This window comes from Hyla sarda, chromosome 12 (assembly GCF_029499605.1).
Source record: "Hyla sarda isolate aHylSar1 chromosome 12, aHylSar1.hap1, whole genome shotgun sequence".
Classification (NCBI taxonomy): domain Eukaryota; kingdom Metazoa; phylum Chordata; class Amphibia; order Anura; family Hylidae; genus Hyla; species Hyla sarda.
In genome coordinates this window covers 30,925,273-30,942,390 of record NC_079200.1, presented here as the reverse complement: position 1 = coordinate 30,942,390, position 17,118 = coordinate 30,925,273, and the positions used below count along the sequence as shown (strand labels likewise).

At 45.4% G+C, this 17,118-nt stretch overlaps 1 protein-coding gene and 1 non-coding gene across 2 annotated transcripts in view; both read left to right on the top strand.

The window, feature by feature from the left end:
- Positions 1–17,118, top strand: part of CALCOCO2 (calcium binding and coiled-coil domain 2) — a 99,582-nt gene that overhangs the window by 77,283 nt on the left and 5,181 nt on the right. The window contains exons 15-18 of the mRNA XM_056548206.1: positions 5,842–5,944; positions 7,798–7,893; positions 13,263–13,362; positions 15,314–15,339. Coding sequence (XP_056404181.1) covers positions 5,842–5,944; positions 7,798–7,893; positions 13,263–13,362; positions 15,314–15,339 — 325 coding nt within the window. The remainder of the gene's footprint in view (positions 1–5,841; positions 5,945–7,797; positions 7,894–13,262; positions 13,363–15,313; positions 15,340–17,118) is intronic.
- LOC130297192 (U2 spliceosomal RNA) lies at positions 9,459–9,645 on the top strand. The gene has a single exon (XR_008849445.1). It is a non-coding gene; the product is annotated as a U2 spliceosomal RNA (small nuclear RNA).

The following is a 17,118-nucleotide window of genomic DNA, read 5'->3' as shown; positions in this document are numbered from 1 at the left end:
GCTCCTCCTGCTCTATACCATTATACATGTAGATTGTACTGTATGGTATATATTATCTGCTCAGCTCCTCCTGCTCTATAACATGATCCCTGCAGATTGTACTGTATTGTATATATCATTTGCTCAGCTCCTCCTGCTCTATAACATGATTCCTGCAGATTGTACTGTATTGCATATATCATCTGCTCACCTCCTCCTGCTCTATAACATGATACCTGTAGATTGTATTGTATTGTATATATCATCTGCTCAGCTCCTCCTGCTCTATAACATGATACCTGCAGATTGTACTGTATTGTATATATCATCTGCTCAGCTCATCCTGCTCTATACCATTATACTTGTAGATTGTTATGTATTGTATATATCATCTGCTCAGCTCCTCCTGCTCTATAACATGATACCTGCAGATTGTACTGTATTGTATATATCATGTGCTCAGCTCCTCCTGCTCTATAACATGATACCGGCAGATTGTACTGTATTGTATATATCATCTGCTCAGCCTCTCCTGCTCTATAAAATGATACCTGCAGATTGTACTGTATTGTATATATCATCTGCTTAGCTCCTCCTGCTCAATAACCTGATACCTGCAGATTGTACTGTATTGTTTATATCATCTGCTCAGCTCCTCCTGCTCTATAACATGATACCTGCAGATTGTACTGTATTGTATATATCATCTACTCAGCTCCTCCTGCTCTATAACATGATACCTGCAGATTGTACTGTATTGTATATATCATGTGCTCAGCTCCTCCTGCTCTATAACATGATACCTGCAGATTGTACTGTATTGTATATATCATCTGCTCAGCTCCTCCTGCTCTATAACATGATACCTGCAGATTGTACTGTATTGTATATATCATCTGCTCAGCTCCTCCTGCTCAATAACCTGATACCTGCAGATTGTACTGTATTGTATATATCATCTGCTCAGCTCCCTTTGCTCCATAACATGATGTCTGCAGACTGAACTGTATTTTCAACAAGACAGGTTCCCTTGAAGAAAATTATCCAGCAATGTGACAACTGGTGGATGCTTTACATTGTAAACCTAACAATGCAGTATACGTAATATTCTGATTTCTGGTACAACATCCACACAGGGTAACCATAAATACTGCCACACACTTATGCTACATTTTTTTTTAAATCCTCCAGGCTGAAAATGAAAATAAAATGAAACAAATGGGAATGCTACATTTAACTATTGCTAGTTTGGAGGGTGAGGTGAAAAGGATGAAAGAAGAGTGCAAGGTAATTACATTTCCTTTAGAAGATATACATAGTTTGTAGGTGGGTCATGGCTTTGCACACAGGGAGGCATGGGCTTGCCACTTGTCAATTTTTTACGCCTGCAAGCAGATATATATTGTGGTTGAGATCTGATTTGGTGTAGGTTTCTGAGGCTGCCTTAGGTGCAATGGATTTTTTTTAAAGGGGTATTCCACCCCTAGACATTTTATCCCCTATCCAAAGGATAGGGGATAAAATGTCAGATCGCCCCCCCAAACCCCCCCCCCCCCGGGATCCCCGCTGCGGCACCGCACTATCATTACAGCACAGAGCAAGTTCGCTCTGTGCGTAATGACGGGCGATATGGGGGACGGAGCAGCGTGACGTCATGGCTCCGCCCCTCGTGACATCACTGCCCGTCCCCTTAATGCAAGTCTATGGGAGGGGGCGTGACGACCGCCACACCCCCTCCCATAGACTTGTATTGAAAGGGGTGGGCCGTGACATCACGAGGGGTGGAGCCGTGACGTAACGATGCTCCGGCCCCTGTACCGCCCATCATTATGTGCAGAGCAAACTCGCTCTGTGCTGTAATGATAGTGCGGTGCCGCAGCGGGGATCCCAGGGGTCCCCAGCAGCGGCACCGCGGCGATCTGACATCTTATCCCCTATCCTTTGGATAGGGGATAAAATGTCTAGGGGCGGAATACCCCTTTAAGAGTCATGCGCTCTTGGCAAATCCCTCCTCTCTAAATATTTTCTGTATATGTTCAAATATAACTGTTAGGGTACATTAAGACACCCCGGATACATTGCATATTTAAAGTTGTAAAATCTGCAATGGATCCGAAACTGTATTTTACAAGGCGATTCTTTTGTATTTTTCATTGTCTTATAAAATCCGCAACTGCTGATTCACAATAGCAAATCTGCAACGTCAAATCCACAAAAGACTCGGTGTGTGTGAATACACTCTGATCGTAGAGTCACACGCGCCATATTGTGCTGCGTATTTTGCTGAATATTTTCTGTGACTGATTTTGCTACCGTTTACTTCAATAGGTAGAAAAATACACAGCAGCAAATATGCAGCAGAATACGGCACATGTGACCCCACCATAGGAAAAATCATAATTTCTTACATTACAGTAGTTAGACTTTCTTGATTTGATCTGTAACAAGGGGTCTTGGCTTTAAATTCATTTTTACTTTGAGGTTAGATTTGCTTTGAGAACCTCAGGTGTCAGTACATCATTGCTTTATGGAGGCCATAGACAATAAATAAGTATGGCTACAATAAAATGTCTGGCAATGGCTTATCTGCCAAGAGGAACAAGGTTCAGGCCTGTTGAAAGTCAACATAACCAATCGTTGTTTTCTCTCAACATCTTTCATTATGATTCCGTAGGATGGCCACATACACATTAGATTATCAGCAGATCCTGTTAAATTTGTCGGGTTAGGCCAGGTGTTGTATACAGGGTAAGACCTGGATATCTCAGTCGATCGTATGACTTATCTGACCATCAGTAGATCCCATAAATTCATACATGAGTTTAAATAGCTGTATCTCTGAAACTTTCTATTGTTTTATACATAAGATGACAAGCGATGGCCCCATGTTAAAGTGTACCTGTCGTCAACAAAAACCTTTTATATAATGTAGATAATGCCATTATATGTATATTTGTAATAAAATAATGACACATTGTAATAAAAATGTGTATATTTTTGTCCCTACAGCTATTGTTCGTGTGTCTCTATAAGGAGTCCAAATACAGGAAATGTGGGTGGAAAAGCAGGGCTCTGTGCACTTAGGACAAGCAGGGCTCTGCACACTGAGAAGAAGCAGGGATTTGTACAGCGAGGACAAGCAGGGCTTTGTACACTGAGGAAAAGCAGGGTTCTGTACACTGAGGACAAGCAGGGCTATGTACGCTGAGGAAAAAAGCAGGGCTCTGTACACTGAGGACAAGCAGGGCTCTGTACACTGAGGACAAGCAGGGCTATGTACACTGAGGAACAAAGCAGGGCTCTGTACACTGAGGACAAGCAGGGCTATGTACACTGAGGACAAGCAGGGCTCTGTACACTGAGGACAAGCAGGGCTCTGTACACTGAGGACAAGCAGGGCTCTGTACACTGAGGACAAGCAGGGTTTTGTACACGGAGGACAAGCAGGGCTCTGCACACTGAGAAGAAGCAGGGATTTGTACAGTGAGGACAAGCAGGGCTTTGTACACTGAGGAAAAGCAGGGTTCTGTACACTGAGGACAAGCAGGGCTATGTACGCTGAGGAAAAAAGCAGGGCTCTGTACACTGAGGACAAGCAGGGCTCTGTACACTGAGGACAAGCAGGGCTATGTACACTGAGGAACAAAGCAGGGCTCTGTACACTGAGGACAAGCAGGGCTATGTACACTGAGGACAAGCAGGGCTCTGTACACTGAGGACAAGCAGGGCTCTGTACACTGAGGACAAGCAGGGCTCTGTGTACTGAGGACAAGCAGGGCTCTGTACACTGAGGACAAGCAGGGCTCTGTACACTGAGGACAAGCAGGGCTCTGTACACTGAGGACAAGCAGGGCTCTGTACACTGAGGACAAGCAGGGCTCTGTACACTGAGGACAAGCAGGGCTCTGTACACTGAGGACAAGCAGGGCTCTGTACACTGAGGACAAGCAGGGCTCTGTACACTGAGAACAAGCAGGGCTCTGTGCACGGAGGACAAGCAGGGCTCTGTGCACGGAGGACAAGCAGGGCTCTGTACACTGAGATCAAGCAGGGCTCTGTACACTGAGGACAAGCAGGGCTGTGTACACTGAGAACAAGCAGGGCTGTGTACACTGAGGACAAGCAGGGCTGTGTACACTGAGGACAAGCAGGGCTGTGTACACTGGGGACAAGCAGGGATCTGTACACTGAGAACAAGCAGGGCTCTGTACACTGAGGACAAGCAGGGCTCTGTACACTGAGGACAAGCAGGGCTCTGTACACTGAGGACAAGCAGGGCTTTGTACACTGAGGACAAGCAGGGCTCTGTACACTGAGGACAAGCAGGGCTCTGTACATTGAGGCTCTATGACATGCCCCTGGCTCACACAGCAGGATGATTGACAAGCCAGGAGCATGCACAGAGCACTGCTTCTCCTGCCCTCACTTTCTGTATTTGGACTCATCATAGACACACACAGACAATAGCTGCAGGGACAGCATTTTTTCACCCAAAAATATACACATTTTTTTTATCAGTGTATATTACAAATATACATATAATGGTATTATCTACATTATATTAAAACATTTTTGTTGGTGACTGGTACACTTTAACAACACTATTGTGACTCTGTATGAGTACAGACTGCTATAGGCCCATACTGAATGTCTATGTCCATCCAGTTTTATACAGAGCATGTTTTGTCATGCATTTATGTGTTCCAATGTATTCCATATTACTAATGTATTCTCCACAAGATTGGAGAAGATACTGTGCAATGCTTTATGGATGTCCCTCTTGTTTGCAGCAGGTGCTGTATATACACTGTTTATTCAATGAACATGTAGTCTAAAGGTTAGGAAAAGGGAGTCTAAAAGTGACTTATTTGTAGACCCTGTTAATGGGTCTACACTGCCAAAATCCAATGTTACCACTTATGGCATTGCGTGTGGATTTCTTCCAAAGCAATATTCTTGTCCATGTTCATTTTTTGGAGGGTCCACAGAAAACCCATTCACATCAATGTTTTGTTCAAACAGCAGAATTTCTGAGAAGGATTTCTGATCAGAATTCTTCTTGGAAATTCCGTAGTGTGAATGCGCCCTTAGATAGCTGTCATCCCCCATCCGCCTTACACACAAGGAATTTACTCAGCTGGGCGTGCATGTGTTGTGAATGGGGATAGGGTAGAAAACCAATATCAAGTATGTTAAAATCCAGCTTTCCGATCCTTCACTCAACCGATATTTACTGTTTGGGTAGAGTTGGCCCCCATACACATTATATGGACATCTAGTCTCACAGATTTGGGAAAGTTCTATCATATTAATCTAATGTGAATAAGCAGTGTACAAAAAGTAAGAAAAGCTATCTTATATTTTATCAACGTGAAGAATTAGAAGAGATAAGAAATTAAGCAGAATAAACACACTTTAAAAAGCACATTGAAAGCCGCAGGCCCCCTGTGTGTCAGGGCAGCTATGGACAGTATTGCAGAATTTGGAAGCCAAAAGTCTATTCCAGGAGGCAACTTTAATGATCCTATTTCATAGATCTCAACAGAGCCACCACCCGAAATGATGGGACCCCATACTACCGAACTATCTAGGCTCCCAGGGGGAGGGCACAGAGCCTGCAGCAAGGGACTCCTTTTTAATTTGGTCCAGGTCCCTGACAGCAGTACCAAGAGTATTACCTTGATGGCGGCCTTGAATCTCAATAGAAAACAACCCAAAAACCTATGTCTATGGGAGTTATCACCCCCTTATCCTTTGCCCCTGTGCAGTGATATACTCATAAATGAAGTGCAGCAGAAGGGTAGTGGCCTTAGATGAATGAATACTCTTTGGGAATCGATTTTTAATTGCATACTTTATTTTGAGCAAGATGGAAGCAGAAAGGAGAGCAAGAGAAGCGAGAACACGAATCCGATCTACCGAAGAGAAGATGGAGGACTTGGAGCTGCAACTGGCTAAGCAGCAGGTGAATGTTTGGTATTATATGGGGTTTATATCTATCTGTATATCTGTATACATAGTGATAGACATATATATATATATATATATATATATATATATATATATATTATAAGGCAGTGGTTCCCAACCTGCGGCTCTCCAGCTTCTGCAAAACTACAAATCCCAGCATGGCTGGACAGTTGCATGCTGGGAGTTGTAGTTTTGTTGGTGAGACAGAGGAATACTACAAGTGAAAATGATTAAAACCAGACAGCACTTTCTTAACGTGTCTATGAAGCTCTGAGGTAGTGTTTCCCAACCAGGGTACCTCCAGCTGTTTCAAAACTACAACTCCCAGAATTCCAAATGCTGGGGGGTTGTAGCTTTACAACAGCTGGAGCCACCTTACTTTTGTTAGGAAACACTCCCTGGTGTTTAGGGGGCCCACTCAGGTGTACAACAGTATTGTACCCCTTTGTAGAAAATAATAAGTTAGCGACTTTATACTTTTTCCTCTACAACATAGATTTATGATATACTGAATGCTTCTATGTTCTGTACCTGTTTGAGTTTCCTATTATAAGGGGGCAGAGGTCTTTCTCATTGTGCTATGGGGCCCTGCGAACTGTAGAACTGACTGGAACGTCTTGGGCTATGTTCTCATGGTGGAATATTGGCACGGAAAATCTCCATGCAGACATTCCCCTGACAGCGGAGTGCTGGCAGAACATGCTGGCGCTAGGACCACTCGGAAATGCACCATCTCATAGATGGCAATGCATTTCTGTTAGCAGAAAGAATAGACATGTCTGGAGAGATTTATCAAAACTTGTACAAAGGAAAAGTTGCCCATAGCAACCAATCAGGTCGCTTCTTTAATTTTGCAGAGGCCTTGTTAAAAATGAAAGACACGGGCTGATTGGTTGCAATGGTCAACTGGGCAACTTTTCCTCTGGACAGGTTTTGATAAACCTCCCCTGTCTATTCTTTCTGCGGACACCGGAATTTGAATTTCCACACTAGATGTTTCCGGTGTGGAAATTCTGCTTTGTTAACAGCGCAGCAGAATCCCATTGAAATCAATGGGGACTCTGCTGCTGTGGAATCTCCGTGCAGAATTCCGCACGGAAATTCTGCCGTGTGAACATAACCTTAGGCTATAATCAGACGAGGCAATGTCCGCAAGGAAAAGTTTAGATCCTAACTCCAAAAAAAGAACATCCATAATACAAACAAAATTTTCTGGCCCAAATCAACAATAAACCCCAAAATTAGAGGCACTGAAAACCAAAGTATGAATGGGTAAAGCTTTATTAAATGGCAAACAAGATATAAATTCATACAATTTAAAAAAATATAAGAAGTATGTAGGCACCAAGTAAACTTATAGATGAAAATACACTGAGATTTGTACATTCTGCCCCTGATGAAGCAATGAAGAGCGAAACTTATGTTATGCATGGTATGAGAGGCTTTCACATGTGTGCGCTTCTTCCGGCCTTGAAAAAAGCTTTATTAAATTGGCAAATAAGATATAAAGTTCATACAATTTAAAAAATATAAGAAGTATGTAGGCACCAAGTAAACTTATAGATGAGAATACACTAAGACGTACATTCTGCCCCATGATGAAGCTATGAAGAGCGAAACTTACGTTGGGGTATGTATGCATATACTTGCTTGCTGGTGCTTCTAATATCTGGGGTTTACAGTTTAGACCCTGCTTCCATGCTGAAACACAGAAGCCTTATATTACTAGGACAGTGACAATACAGAACTTGTACATCTGGGTCTGTACTGTTTTTGTAATGTCTTTTAGGAAAAGGACTGCTTAACTACTTTAACAATAACAATGGTTGTCTTCCCTACTGTACACAGGACACGTGTAGACAACAGGGAGAGGAAATACTTACGCTAAGAAACGCTCTGGAACTCCGCGAAGAAGAAATTCACGACATGAAGGATTTACATAAGGTATATATGTACATTTCTATAACTGCCTGATAATACAGAATATGTTGCAATCCAGCACCAGTCTGAGTTCCCTGAATTTTACAGCAAATAAAAAGTGATTTATTTCTGTCTCTATGTCTTAGACCAGTGTTTGTCCACCAGGGTGCCATCCGGCTGTTGCAAAACTACAACTCCCAGAATGCCCGGACAGCCGACGGCTGTCCGGGCATACTGAGAGTTGTAGTTTTGCAACAGCTGGAGGCACCCTGGTGGGGAAACACTGTCTTAGAAACTCATATCATATACAACTTATATAAAATGCTAAGCATCTACAGCCATGGCCGTAAATGTTGACACGCCTGAATTTTTTCTAGAAAATGAAGTATTTCTCACAGACAATGATTGCAGTAACACATGTTTTGCTATACACATGTTTATTCCCTTTGTGTGTATTGGAACTAAACCAAAAAAGGGAGGAAAAAAAGCAAATTGGACATAATGTCACACCAAACTCCAAAAATGGTCTGGACAAAATTATTGGCACCCTTTCAAAATTGTGGATAAATAAGATTGTTTCAAGCATGTGATGCTCCTTTAAACTCACTTGGGGCAAGTAACAGGTGTTGGCAATATAAAAATCACACCTGAAAGCAGATAAAAAGGAGAGAAGTTCACTTAGTCTTTGCATTGTGTGTCTATGTGTGCCACACTAAGCATGGACAACAGAAAGAGAAGAGAACTGTCTGAGGACTTGAGAACCAAAATTGGGAAAAATATCAACAATCTCAAGGTTACAAGTCCATCTCCAGAGATCTAGATTTGCCTATGTCCACAGTGTGCAACATTATCAAGAAGTTTGCAACCCATGGCACAGTAGCTAATCTCCCTGGGCGTGGATGGAAGAGAAAAATTTATGAAAGGTGTCAACGCAGGATAGTCCGCATGGTGGATAAGCAGCCCCAAACAAGTTCCAAAGATATTCAAGCTGTCCTGCAGGCTCAGGGAATATCAGTGTCAGCATGAACTATCCGTCGACATTTAAATGAAATGAAACACTATGGCAGAAGATCCAGGAGGATCCCACTGCTGACACTGCAGAGATATAAAAAAGACTACATTTTGCCAAAATGAACTTGAGTAAGCCAAAATCCTTCAGGGAAAACATGTTGTGGACAGATGAGACCAAGATAGAGCTTTTTGGTAAAGCATATCATTCTACTGTTTATAGGAAGCGATTGATTTCAGTAATTTTTTCCAAAGGGTGTGCAACCAAATATTTAAAAAAAATTAAGACCAGAGGACGGTGCCTCGTGCGTTACCCTAGATAGAGAAAAGGGTGTGTCCCTTGTGGGAGGGGTGCAAGCTCTATAGATTGGCCGCTCACCTTGAGCGTATAGGAAATACGCATATCACCCCGTATAAGGGTTATGAAGATGGTGTGGATCTGTGCAGCCCAAAAGGTCCAAGGAATGACCAGCCGGTGTCCTGTGAAGGTACTGGATAGGAGGAATGGAAAAATTGACCTTGGCAGCAGGTGCTCAGTAATCCAAATAGGAAGTTTCACACTCACGGAGTTGTAGAGTTCAGCAACTTCTCGGCCTTTTGGCTAAGATCAAGTGTAGTATCTGTTCTTATCAGTTTTCATGCCGGTGGCAAACTACGCCGGTATGGGGCTGGTGGGGATGGGTGCTGCATGGAGGGTGCAGGTGTACCAGGGCTTTCCGGGGCTGGTTCTGAGGAATCAGCTCGACGGCTGCCCCGATGTGACCCGTTCCCTCCGGGTCTCGCCATGAGGCTGAGAGGGTCTAGAGTCGAGGTACTTTTGTGCCTCGGGGAGTGGTGACCCCGAGGTGCCGAAACTCACTGGGAATACTGGCTCACTGAGTTGAAGCACAGGCACCATAATCTCTTCACCTTGTGGCACTCACCTCTTGATTCCCGGCCTTCTGGCTAGGATCAGAGACATTTTTATAGATCCGGCCGTTTGTCCGGGAAGTATATCTGCACACATTCACTTATTTATTTCTTTTTTGTCTCACTGTGTCACTTTTTGCGTGTTGTGTGTTCACAGGATTTGTCAGGATACGGTAGCCCTTCTGGGTGTCCCTCCTGGCGGTCTAGGGGAGGTGTGTGTGGCCATTAGGTTCCGCACCTCCCTGCAAACACCCCGGGTACTCCTGCTTTAGCAGGGTACCTACCGTTATCGGCTCTGCGGGCAGATACCTTGGCTAACGCCAAGGGGGATGCCGGGAGCATTTGTGGTCCCCTAGTAGCTTCGGTGAAAAGGGACATCGAACCTGGAACCTCGCAGGTACCTTTTGGTCCGGAGGCGAAGGGTAAGGTTTGTTGGGGGGCCTCTCTCCTATCGGAGAAGGGCTTGCGATAGACCGCATCCTTTGTGCACGTTTTTTTAGTGTAACACGTTTGCACTTTTTCTTGCACTTTGGGTGAATCGAGAGCACGTTCCTCGGCCTAAAAAAAAAAAAAAAAGAAACTAACCCTTCTTCAGATTGACAGAAGTACACCTGTCAATCTGAAGAAGGGGTAATTTCACCTTGAAACACGTCACTGCTGTATTGCTGTACATCAAATAAAGTTGCTGAACTCTACAACTTCATGACCTTAGTGTGACACTTCCTATTTGGATTACTGAGCGCCTGCTGCCAAGGTCATTTTTCCATTCCTCCAATCCAACCAAATATTAAGTTAAGGGTGCCAATAATTTTTGTCCAGCCCATTTTTGGAGTTTGGTGTGACATTATGTCCAATTTGCTTTTTTTCCTCCCTTTTTTGGTTTAGTTCCAATACACACAAAGGGAATAAACATGTGTATAGCAAAACATGTGTTACTGCTGTGGTGGCCCAGTACACGATGGTGTGTCCTCGTACATTTCTCCTGTCCTGTCAGGCAGAGTCCCTCCATGTCCCCAGGGCCCCCCTCACAGTGTAACCACTATTGTATATATGTTTGTATTACTAGTGTACTGTTGCTTTAAATATTATACCATGTGCTTGTTACCCAGGAGGCACTAGTGACCAGGTGACCCCCCCCCCCCCCCAAAGTGACCTATGGGACCCTTGCTAAGCCCCCCTATAAAACCAGGGGAGGGGCTGTAATCTCTCTCTTGGAGCTCTTAGCTCTTGTTCCTGAGGTCCAGTTCAGTCAAGATGTCTCAGAGTGTGTCCTCAAACCTAAAGTCTGCAGCCACAAAGTCAGCTCAAGTAGGCTCAAAGTCATCTTCATGTCAATTGTCAAGTCAAGTCTTCTATATAGTCACCGTGGCCTGCACTAAAATGTCTCTACATACTGCAAGTCCCAGCAAGCCTGCGAGGTCTCCCTGTGTCACTGGTCTCCTCCTTGGGATATTGGCTGTACTGCATAGACTGTGTCACCTGTCTAACCTCAGTAAACCTACCATTGTCCATAACTTGGCACCGGTGTCTTCATTGCCCCCGTGCCTAGGCCAGGACCAGTGGTATTACCCTCGGGTGGTTAAGGCTAAACCACGCCCTGGCATCACAACAAGAAGGGGTTAATAACATCTGCCCCCAGGGTTACAACATCTGCCTTGCATTGCAGCCCGTTATACCTTATTGCAATCCTTTTCTGTGAGAAATACTTAATTTTCTTAATTTCAGGGGTGCCAACATTTAAAGGGTAACTCTCATAAAAAAATTATTTTTTGCTATTGCACTCCTTATGGTAAATAAAAAATATTTCTAATTTAGTTTTCTATGTTTTATTTGTGCTTAAAAAAGCTCAAGAGCACATTTTCCCCCATCATATACACAGGGCCGTTTGAAGGAATTTGGGGGCCCCAAGCAAAATAGACATGGAGGCCCCCCCCCTTCCCCACATGGGGCATTATATGTGAGGGGCACATGACACGGCTCCCCCCTGTAATGTGCCCATATAATGCCCCCTGTCATATGCCCCTCCCATATAATGCCCCCTGACATGTGCCCCTCACTTATAATAACCCCTGTCCTGTGCGCCTCACATATAATGCCCCATGTCATGTGCTCCTCACGTATAATGCCCCCTGAGGGGGCAGGACAGGGGGCATTATATGTGAGGGGAACATGACAGGGGTTATTATAAGTGAGGGGCACATGTCAGGGGGCATTATATGGGAGGGGCATATGACAGGGGGGCATTATATGTGGGGACACTGGATAGGGGTTATTATAAGTGAGGGGCACCTGTCAGGGGGGCATTATATGTGGGGGGCACAGGACAGGGGGTATTATATATGAGGGGGACATGACAGGGGGGCATTATATGTGAGGGGCACATGACAGGGGGGCATTATATGGGCACATGACAGGGGGGGGGGCCCTGTCATGTGCCCCTCACAAATAATGCCCCATGTCATGTTCCCCTCACATATTATGCCCCCTGTCCTGTCCCCTCAGGGGGCATTATATGTGAGGGGCACATGACATGGGGCATTATATGTGAGGGGCACAGGACAGGGGTTATTATAAGTGAGCGGCACATGTCAGGGGGGCATTATATGGTCACATGACAGGGGGGGGGCTGTCATGTGCCCCTCACATATAATTCCCCCCCACCCATCCCGTTTTAATAATTCACCTGTACCATAGCGCCCGAGCAGCTCTCACCTTTCTCATACGCTGCTCCATTCTTATAGTGTGAGCCGTCGGGACGTGCTGGCCTGCCGTGGATGGCGTCCCCGCGGCTCACACTGTGTAAACAGAGCAGAGTAAGAGAAAGGTGAGGGAATGGTGGAGCGGGACAGCTTACAGATCCTGCTCCACCATGCTACAGGAGGGGCGTTAGTCTCTGCCTCCCGTCCCGCTCCAGGCTCTCGCACTGCTGGCCCGGCCAGACAACAGGGCGAGCTGCCGAACCGGGATGGGGGCAGGAGGACGGCCTGGCAGGACAAGCACCGGCTCTGCTCGGGCCCCCGGGCCAGCTCGGGGCCCCAAGCAATTGCTTGGTTTGTCTGTCCTGTAGCGACGGGCCTGCATAAACACAGAAAGTGCAGCCTGGAGTGCTGAGGGGGGGGGGTGTCCAGCCTCATCCAATCATAGCTCCTCTCAAACTTACCTGCCATATGCTGTTGGTTGGAACCCCCCCCCCCTCAGCACTCCAGGCTGCACTTTTGTGTGTTTAGGCTTCGGTCCTAAGTCTGTGTATAAGATGGGGAAAATGTGCTCTTGAGCTTTTTTAAGCACAAATAAAACATAGAAAACAAAATTTTTTGTAAACAAATATTATTTACCATGCAATAGCAAAAATGTTTTTTAATGAGAGTGCCCATTTAAGGCCATGACTGTAAGTAATATATGGTTACCAATATATAGATAAATACTGCATAATAATCGCATTCATAATATCGCATCATGTGTTTCTTCATTTTTAGAGGAATCGTACAGAAATAGATGAACTCCATGGCCGTTTGTTAGGCAGGGGGCCTGGCACTTCATTGTCTTCAAGCTTGATTTTTGGGAATCCATATGAAGGTATCCAACTTATGGCTTTTCAGATGTTTTATATCTTTCTTTATGTTTTTTAAATGTGTGTGCAGGCATTTAAAGGGAATGTCCCTCAATTTGGATGTTAAAGGAGTACTCCATTGCAGTAAAAATTATCCCCTATTCAAAGGATAGACGATAAGTTTTAGATAGAGGGGGTCTGACCAATAGGACCCCCAGGATCTCCTGCACGGCACCCCGCACGAAGTGGCGGCCGCCGCGCCCCATCCATGTATCTCTATGGAAGGGCTGGAGATATCTGATATCTCCAGATCTCCCATAGAGATACATAGAGTGGGCATGTCGGCCCCAGTTAGTGCGGGGTCAACATATCCTTCTCTTCTGGGGACTGCCGGGGGGCCCATGCAGGAAATCGCGGGGGATCCCAGCAGTCGGACCCCACGTGATCTAAATCTTATTCCTTTTCCTTTAGATAGGGCATAAGTTTTACTGAACAATAGTACTCTTCAGTATATGTGTGAAATGTCTGATCATTGGGAATGCCACTGAACGGGTCACTAAAATGGGTCTGGAGCCACGCTTCCTCCCATAGACTTGTATAGCGGGACGTGACATCACACGGGGGCGGAGTTGTGACGTTACGATACTCCGGCTCCGTGGTCGTCACACGGCAGATTCTGAGCTGGCAGCGCGGCATGCAGCTCCCTGAGGTGGGTGATGAATGCAAGATTGCGGGGGTCCCCATCAGCGGTACCCCCACGGTCAGACATCTTATCCCCTATACTTTGGATAGGGGATAAGATGTCTTAGGGCCGGAGTACCCCTTTAAGTCTTATAGGATTCTGCCGGGGTATTAATAACTGTCCACTATTGGGAGGTGTCCTTAAAGGACAACTGTAGTGGAACACTTTTATATATGCCCGTGCCTCAAAAATAAACAAAATAAACTCATACATAATAAAGTAAATGAAGACAGGACCGGCACTGTGTATAGTCTGTACAAATGGAATATCTTGAGACCTCGGGTGGTAAGGGGGAGTTGCCGTTGAAGTGTGGCAGTGCTCTGACAGTTCAAAGTAACCAAAAATATATGACGAAAGATAAAGGATGTCGGCAACTCACCAAATCTTCTTATTCTTCTTTATTGTAACATACTCACAATACACAGATGATGGAGAGAGGACACATGTGGGGTTGGGTAAAGCAGGAGGCGACAAGCAGATGATGTTTCGCACGGGAGTACGTGCTTCGTCTGGCCGGACGAAGCACGTACTCCCGTGCGAAACATCACCTGCTTGTCGTCTCCTGCTTTACCCCCCCACATGTGTCCTCTCCCCATCATCTGTGTATTGTGAGTATGTTACAATAAAGAAGAATAAGAAGATTTGGTGAGTTGCCGACATGAAAGATAAAGGATGTTGGCAACTCACCAAATCTTCTGTCATATATAAACTCATACATACCTTCCTACGAGCCCCCGTTGGTCCGGCACAGGCCTCACGGTCCGGCAGTGCTGACCTCATTCCATTTCCTGGGGAGGGGGACGCCACAGAGCCGTTGGCGTATCACCGGTCGCAGCGTTGTCCCGCCCCGGCCTGTGGTAGACTGAGCCCACTGTCATGTAAGCCAGCCAGAGCTCCTCACATGACAGTGGGCTCAGCCTATCACAGGCCGGGGCGGGATATCGCTGCGTCCGGTGATACGCCGACGGCTCTGCGGCGTCCTCGTCCCCAGGAAATGGAATGAGGTCAGCACTGCTGGACCGTGAGGCCTGTGCCGGGGGCTCGTAGGAAGGTATGTATGAGTTTATTTTGTTTATTTTTGAGGCCCGGGCACGGGCATATATAAATGTGTTCCACTACAGTTGTCCTTTAAGTGAAGAGTCTCTGTAGTTCTTGATAACAGATCTTTCCTCTCCTCTTTGGATTCACATTTTGTTTGCTTTTATTGATCAACATTTTTACGTTTCTTTTTCTAGGAAATAATCCTCATTTCTCAAGGGAGGTAAGGGCAGAATTTACTTCAAACACTTACTCTGTTTTTCGATAATTTCACTAAAAGGGAACCTGTCACCTATTTAATGCTGCTCCCGAAACCAAGGAATTCCGAGACTCTATGATTAACTCAAACATTTTGGCATTTCAGAGTAATCATAGTTTTAGAAAAGCTGCCAGGGCCTTGGTAAGTAATCATTAAGGCAGTCCCTGTCCCTGGCCAACCTTGAATGATGCGTCTCTTCCTAGAAATGTGTATGGAGAGACCTGTCACTCAAGGCTGGCGGGGTGCCTCCAGTAACTACTTACCTCTGCACAAAAAATTACTGTGCGAACTTTCCACTGACAGCGGAGCGCCGGCAGAACATGCCTGTATTGGGACCGCTCAGAAATGCGCCGTCTCATAGACGGCACTGCATTTCCGTGCACTTCCTGCAGAAAGAATAGACATGTCTATTATTTCTGCGGACTCTGGAATCAGGTTTTCCGCAGCAGAAACATCTTCTGCGGAAATTTTTCCATTTGCACAGCGCAGCAGAATCCCAATGATATTCTAATGCGGAATTCCGCACAAAAATTCCATCATGTGAACATACCCTCATATTGTCTCAGAATCCAGTTGTCCATATCTTTTCCATGCTGCCTGTGGTTTGGGCAGCATCAAACACGTGACAGGTTCCCTTTAAGCTACTGATGACAATTTACTGTATACTGTATATAATGTATACCAATTGCCTTACATGGCTCAGATTATTGGGATGGAACTGTACCATCTAGAATTCTCTGGTTGGGAGACTCTTCTCTATGATGCTCATATGTCCTCAGAGGCCACTTTAAAGGGGTTCTCCACCCCTAGAATCGTATCCCCTATCCAAAGGATAGGGGATAAGATGTCAGATCACCGGGATCTCCGCTGCAGCGCCCCGCTATCATTACTGCACAGAACAAACTCGCTCTGTGCGTAATGACGGGCGATACAGGGGCCGGAGCATCGTGACATCATGGCTCAACCTCCTCATGACGTCAGGCCCGCCCCCACAATACAAGTCTATGGGAGGGGGCGTGGCGGCCATCACTCCCCCTCCCATAGACTTGTATTGAGGGGACGGGCCGTGATGTCATGAGGGGGCGGAGCCGTGATGTTGCGATGCTCCGGCCCCTGTATCGCCCGTCATTACGCACAGAGCGAGTTTGCTCTGTGCAGTAATGATAGCGGGGCGCTGCAGCGGAGATCCTGGTGGTCCCCAGCGGGGGACCCCCGCGATCTGACATCTTATCCCCTATCCTTTGGATAGGGGATAAGATGCTAAGGGCGGAGTACCCCTTTAATCAGAAGGGTCCAACCTTATGATCATGGGAAATAAGAAGCTACAGCACTAGTCAAACCTTGTCGCCTTTACTATTTTTTTCCCTGCACAGCTGCACCCAAGTGATCCTAGCAATATGTCTTCACTTTATAGGATTGGAATACCCCTTAAAGAACTAATTTCCCATAACACTCACAATAGTCCCACAAAATAATAAAAAAAATTATAAACTTTTTCATACACTGGTGTGTTATACCTTTGCTAAGTGTACTGTTCCCAACAGACTTTGTTGCCCATTGGCTCCCATGTTAAAGGGAAAGTATAACATGTTAAAGGGGTACTCCGATGGAAAACATTATTTTAAATCAACTGGTGCCAGAAAGTTAAACAGATTTGTAAATTACTTCTATTAAAAAATCTTAATCCTTCCAGTACTTATCAGCTTTTGTATACTACAGAGGAAGCTCTTTTCTTTTTGAATT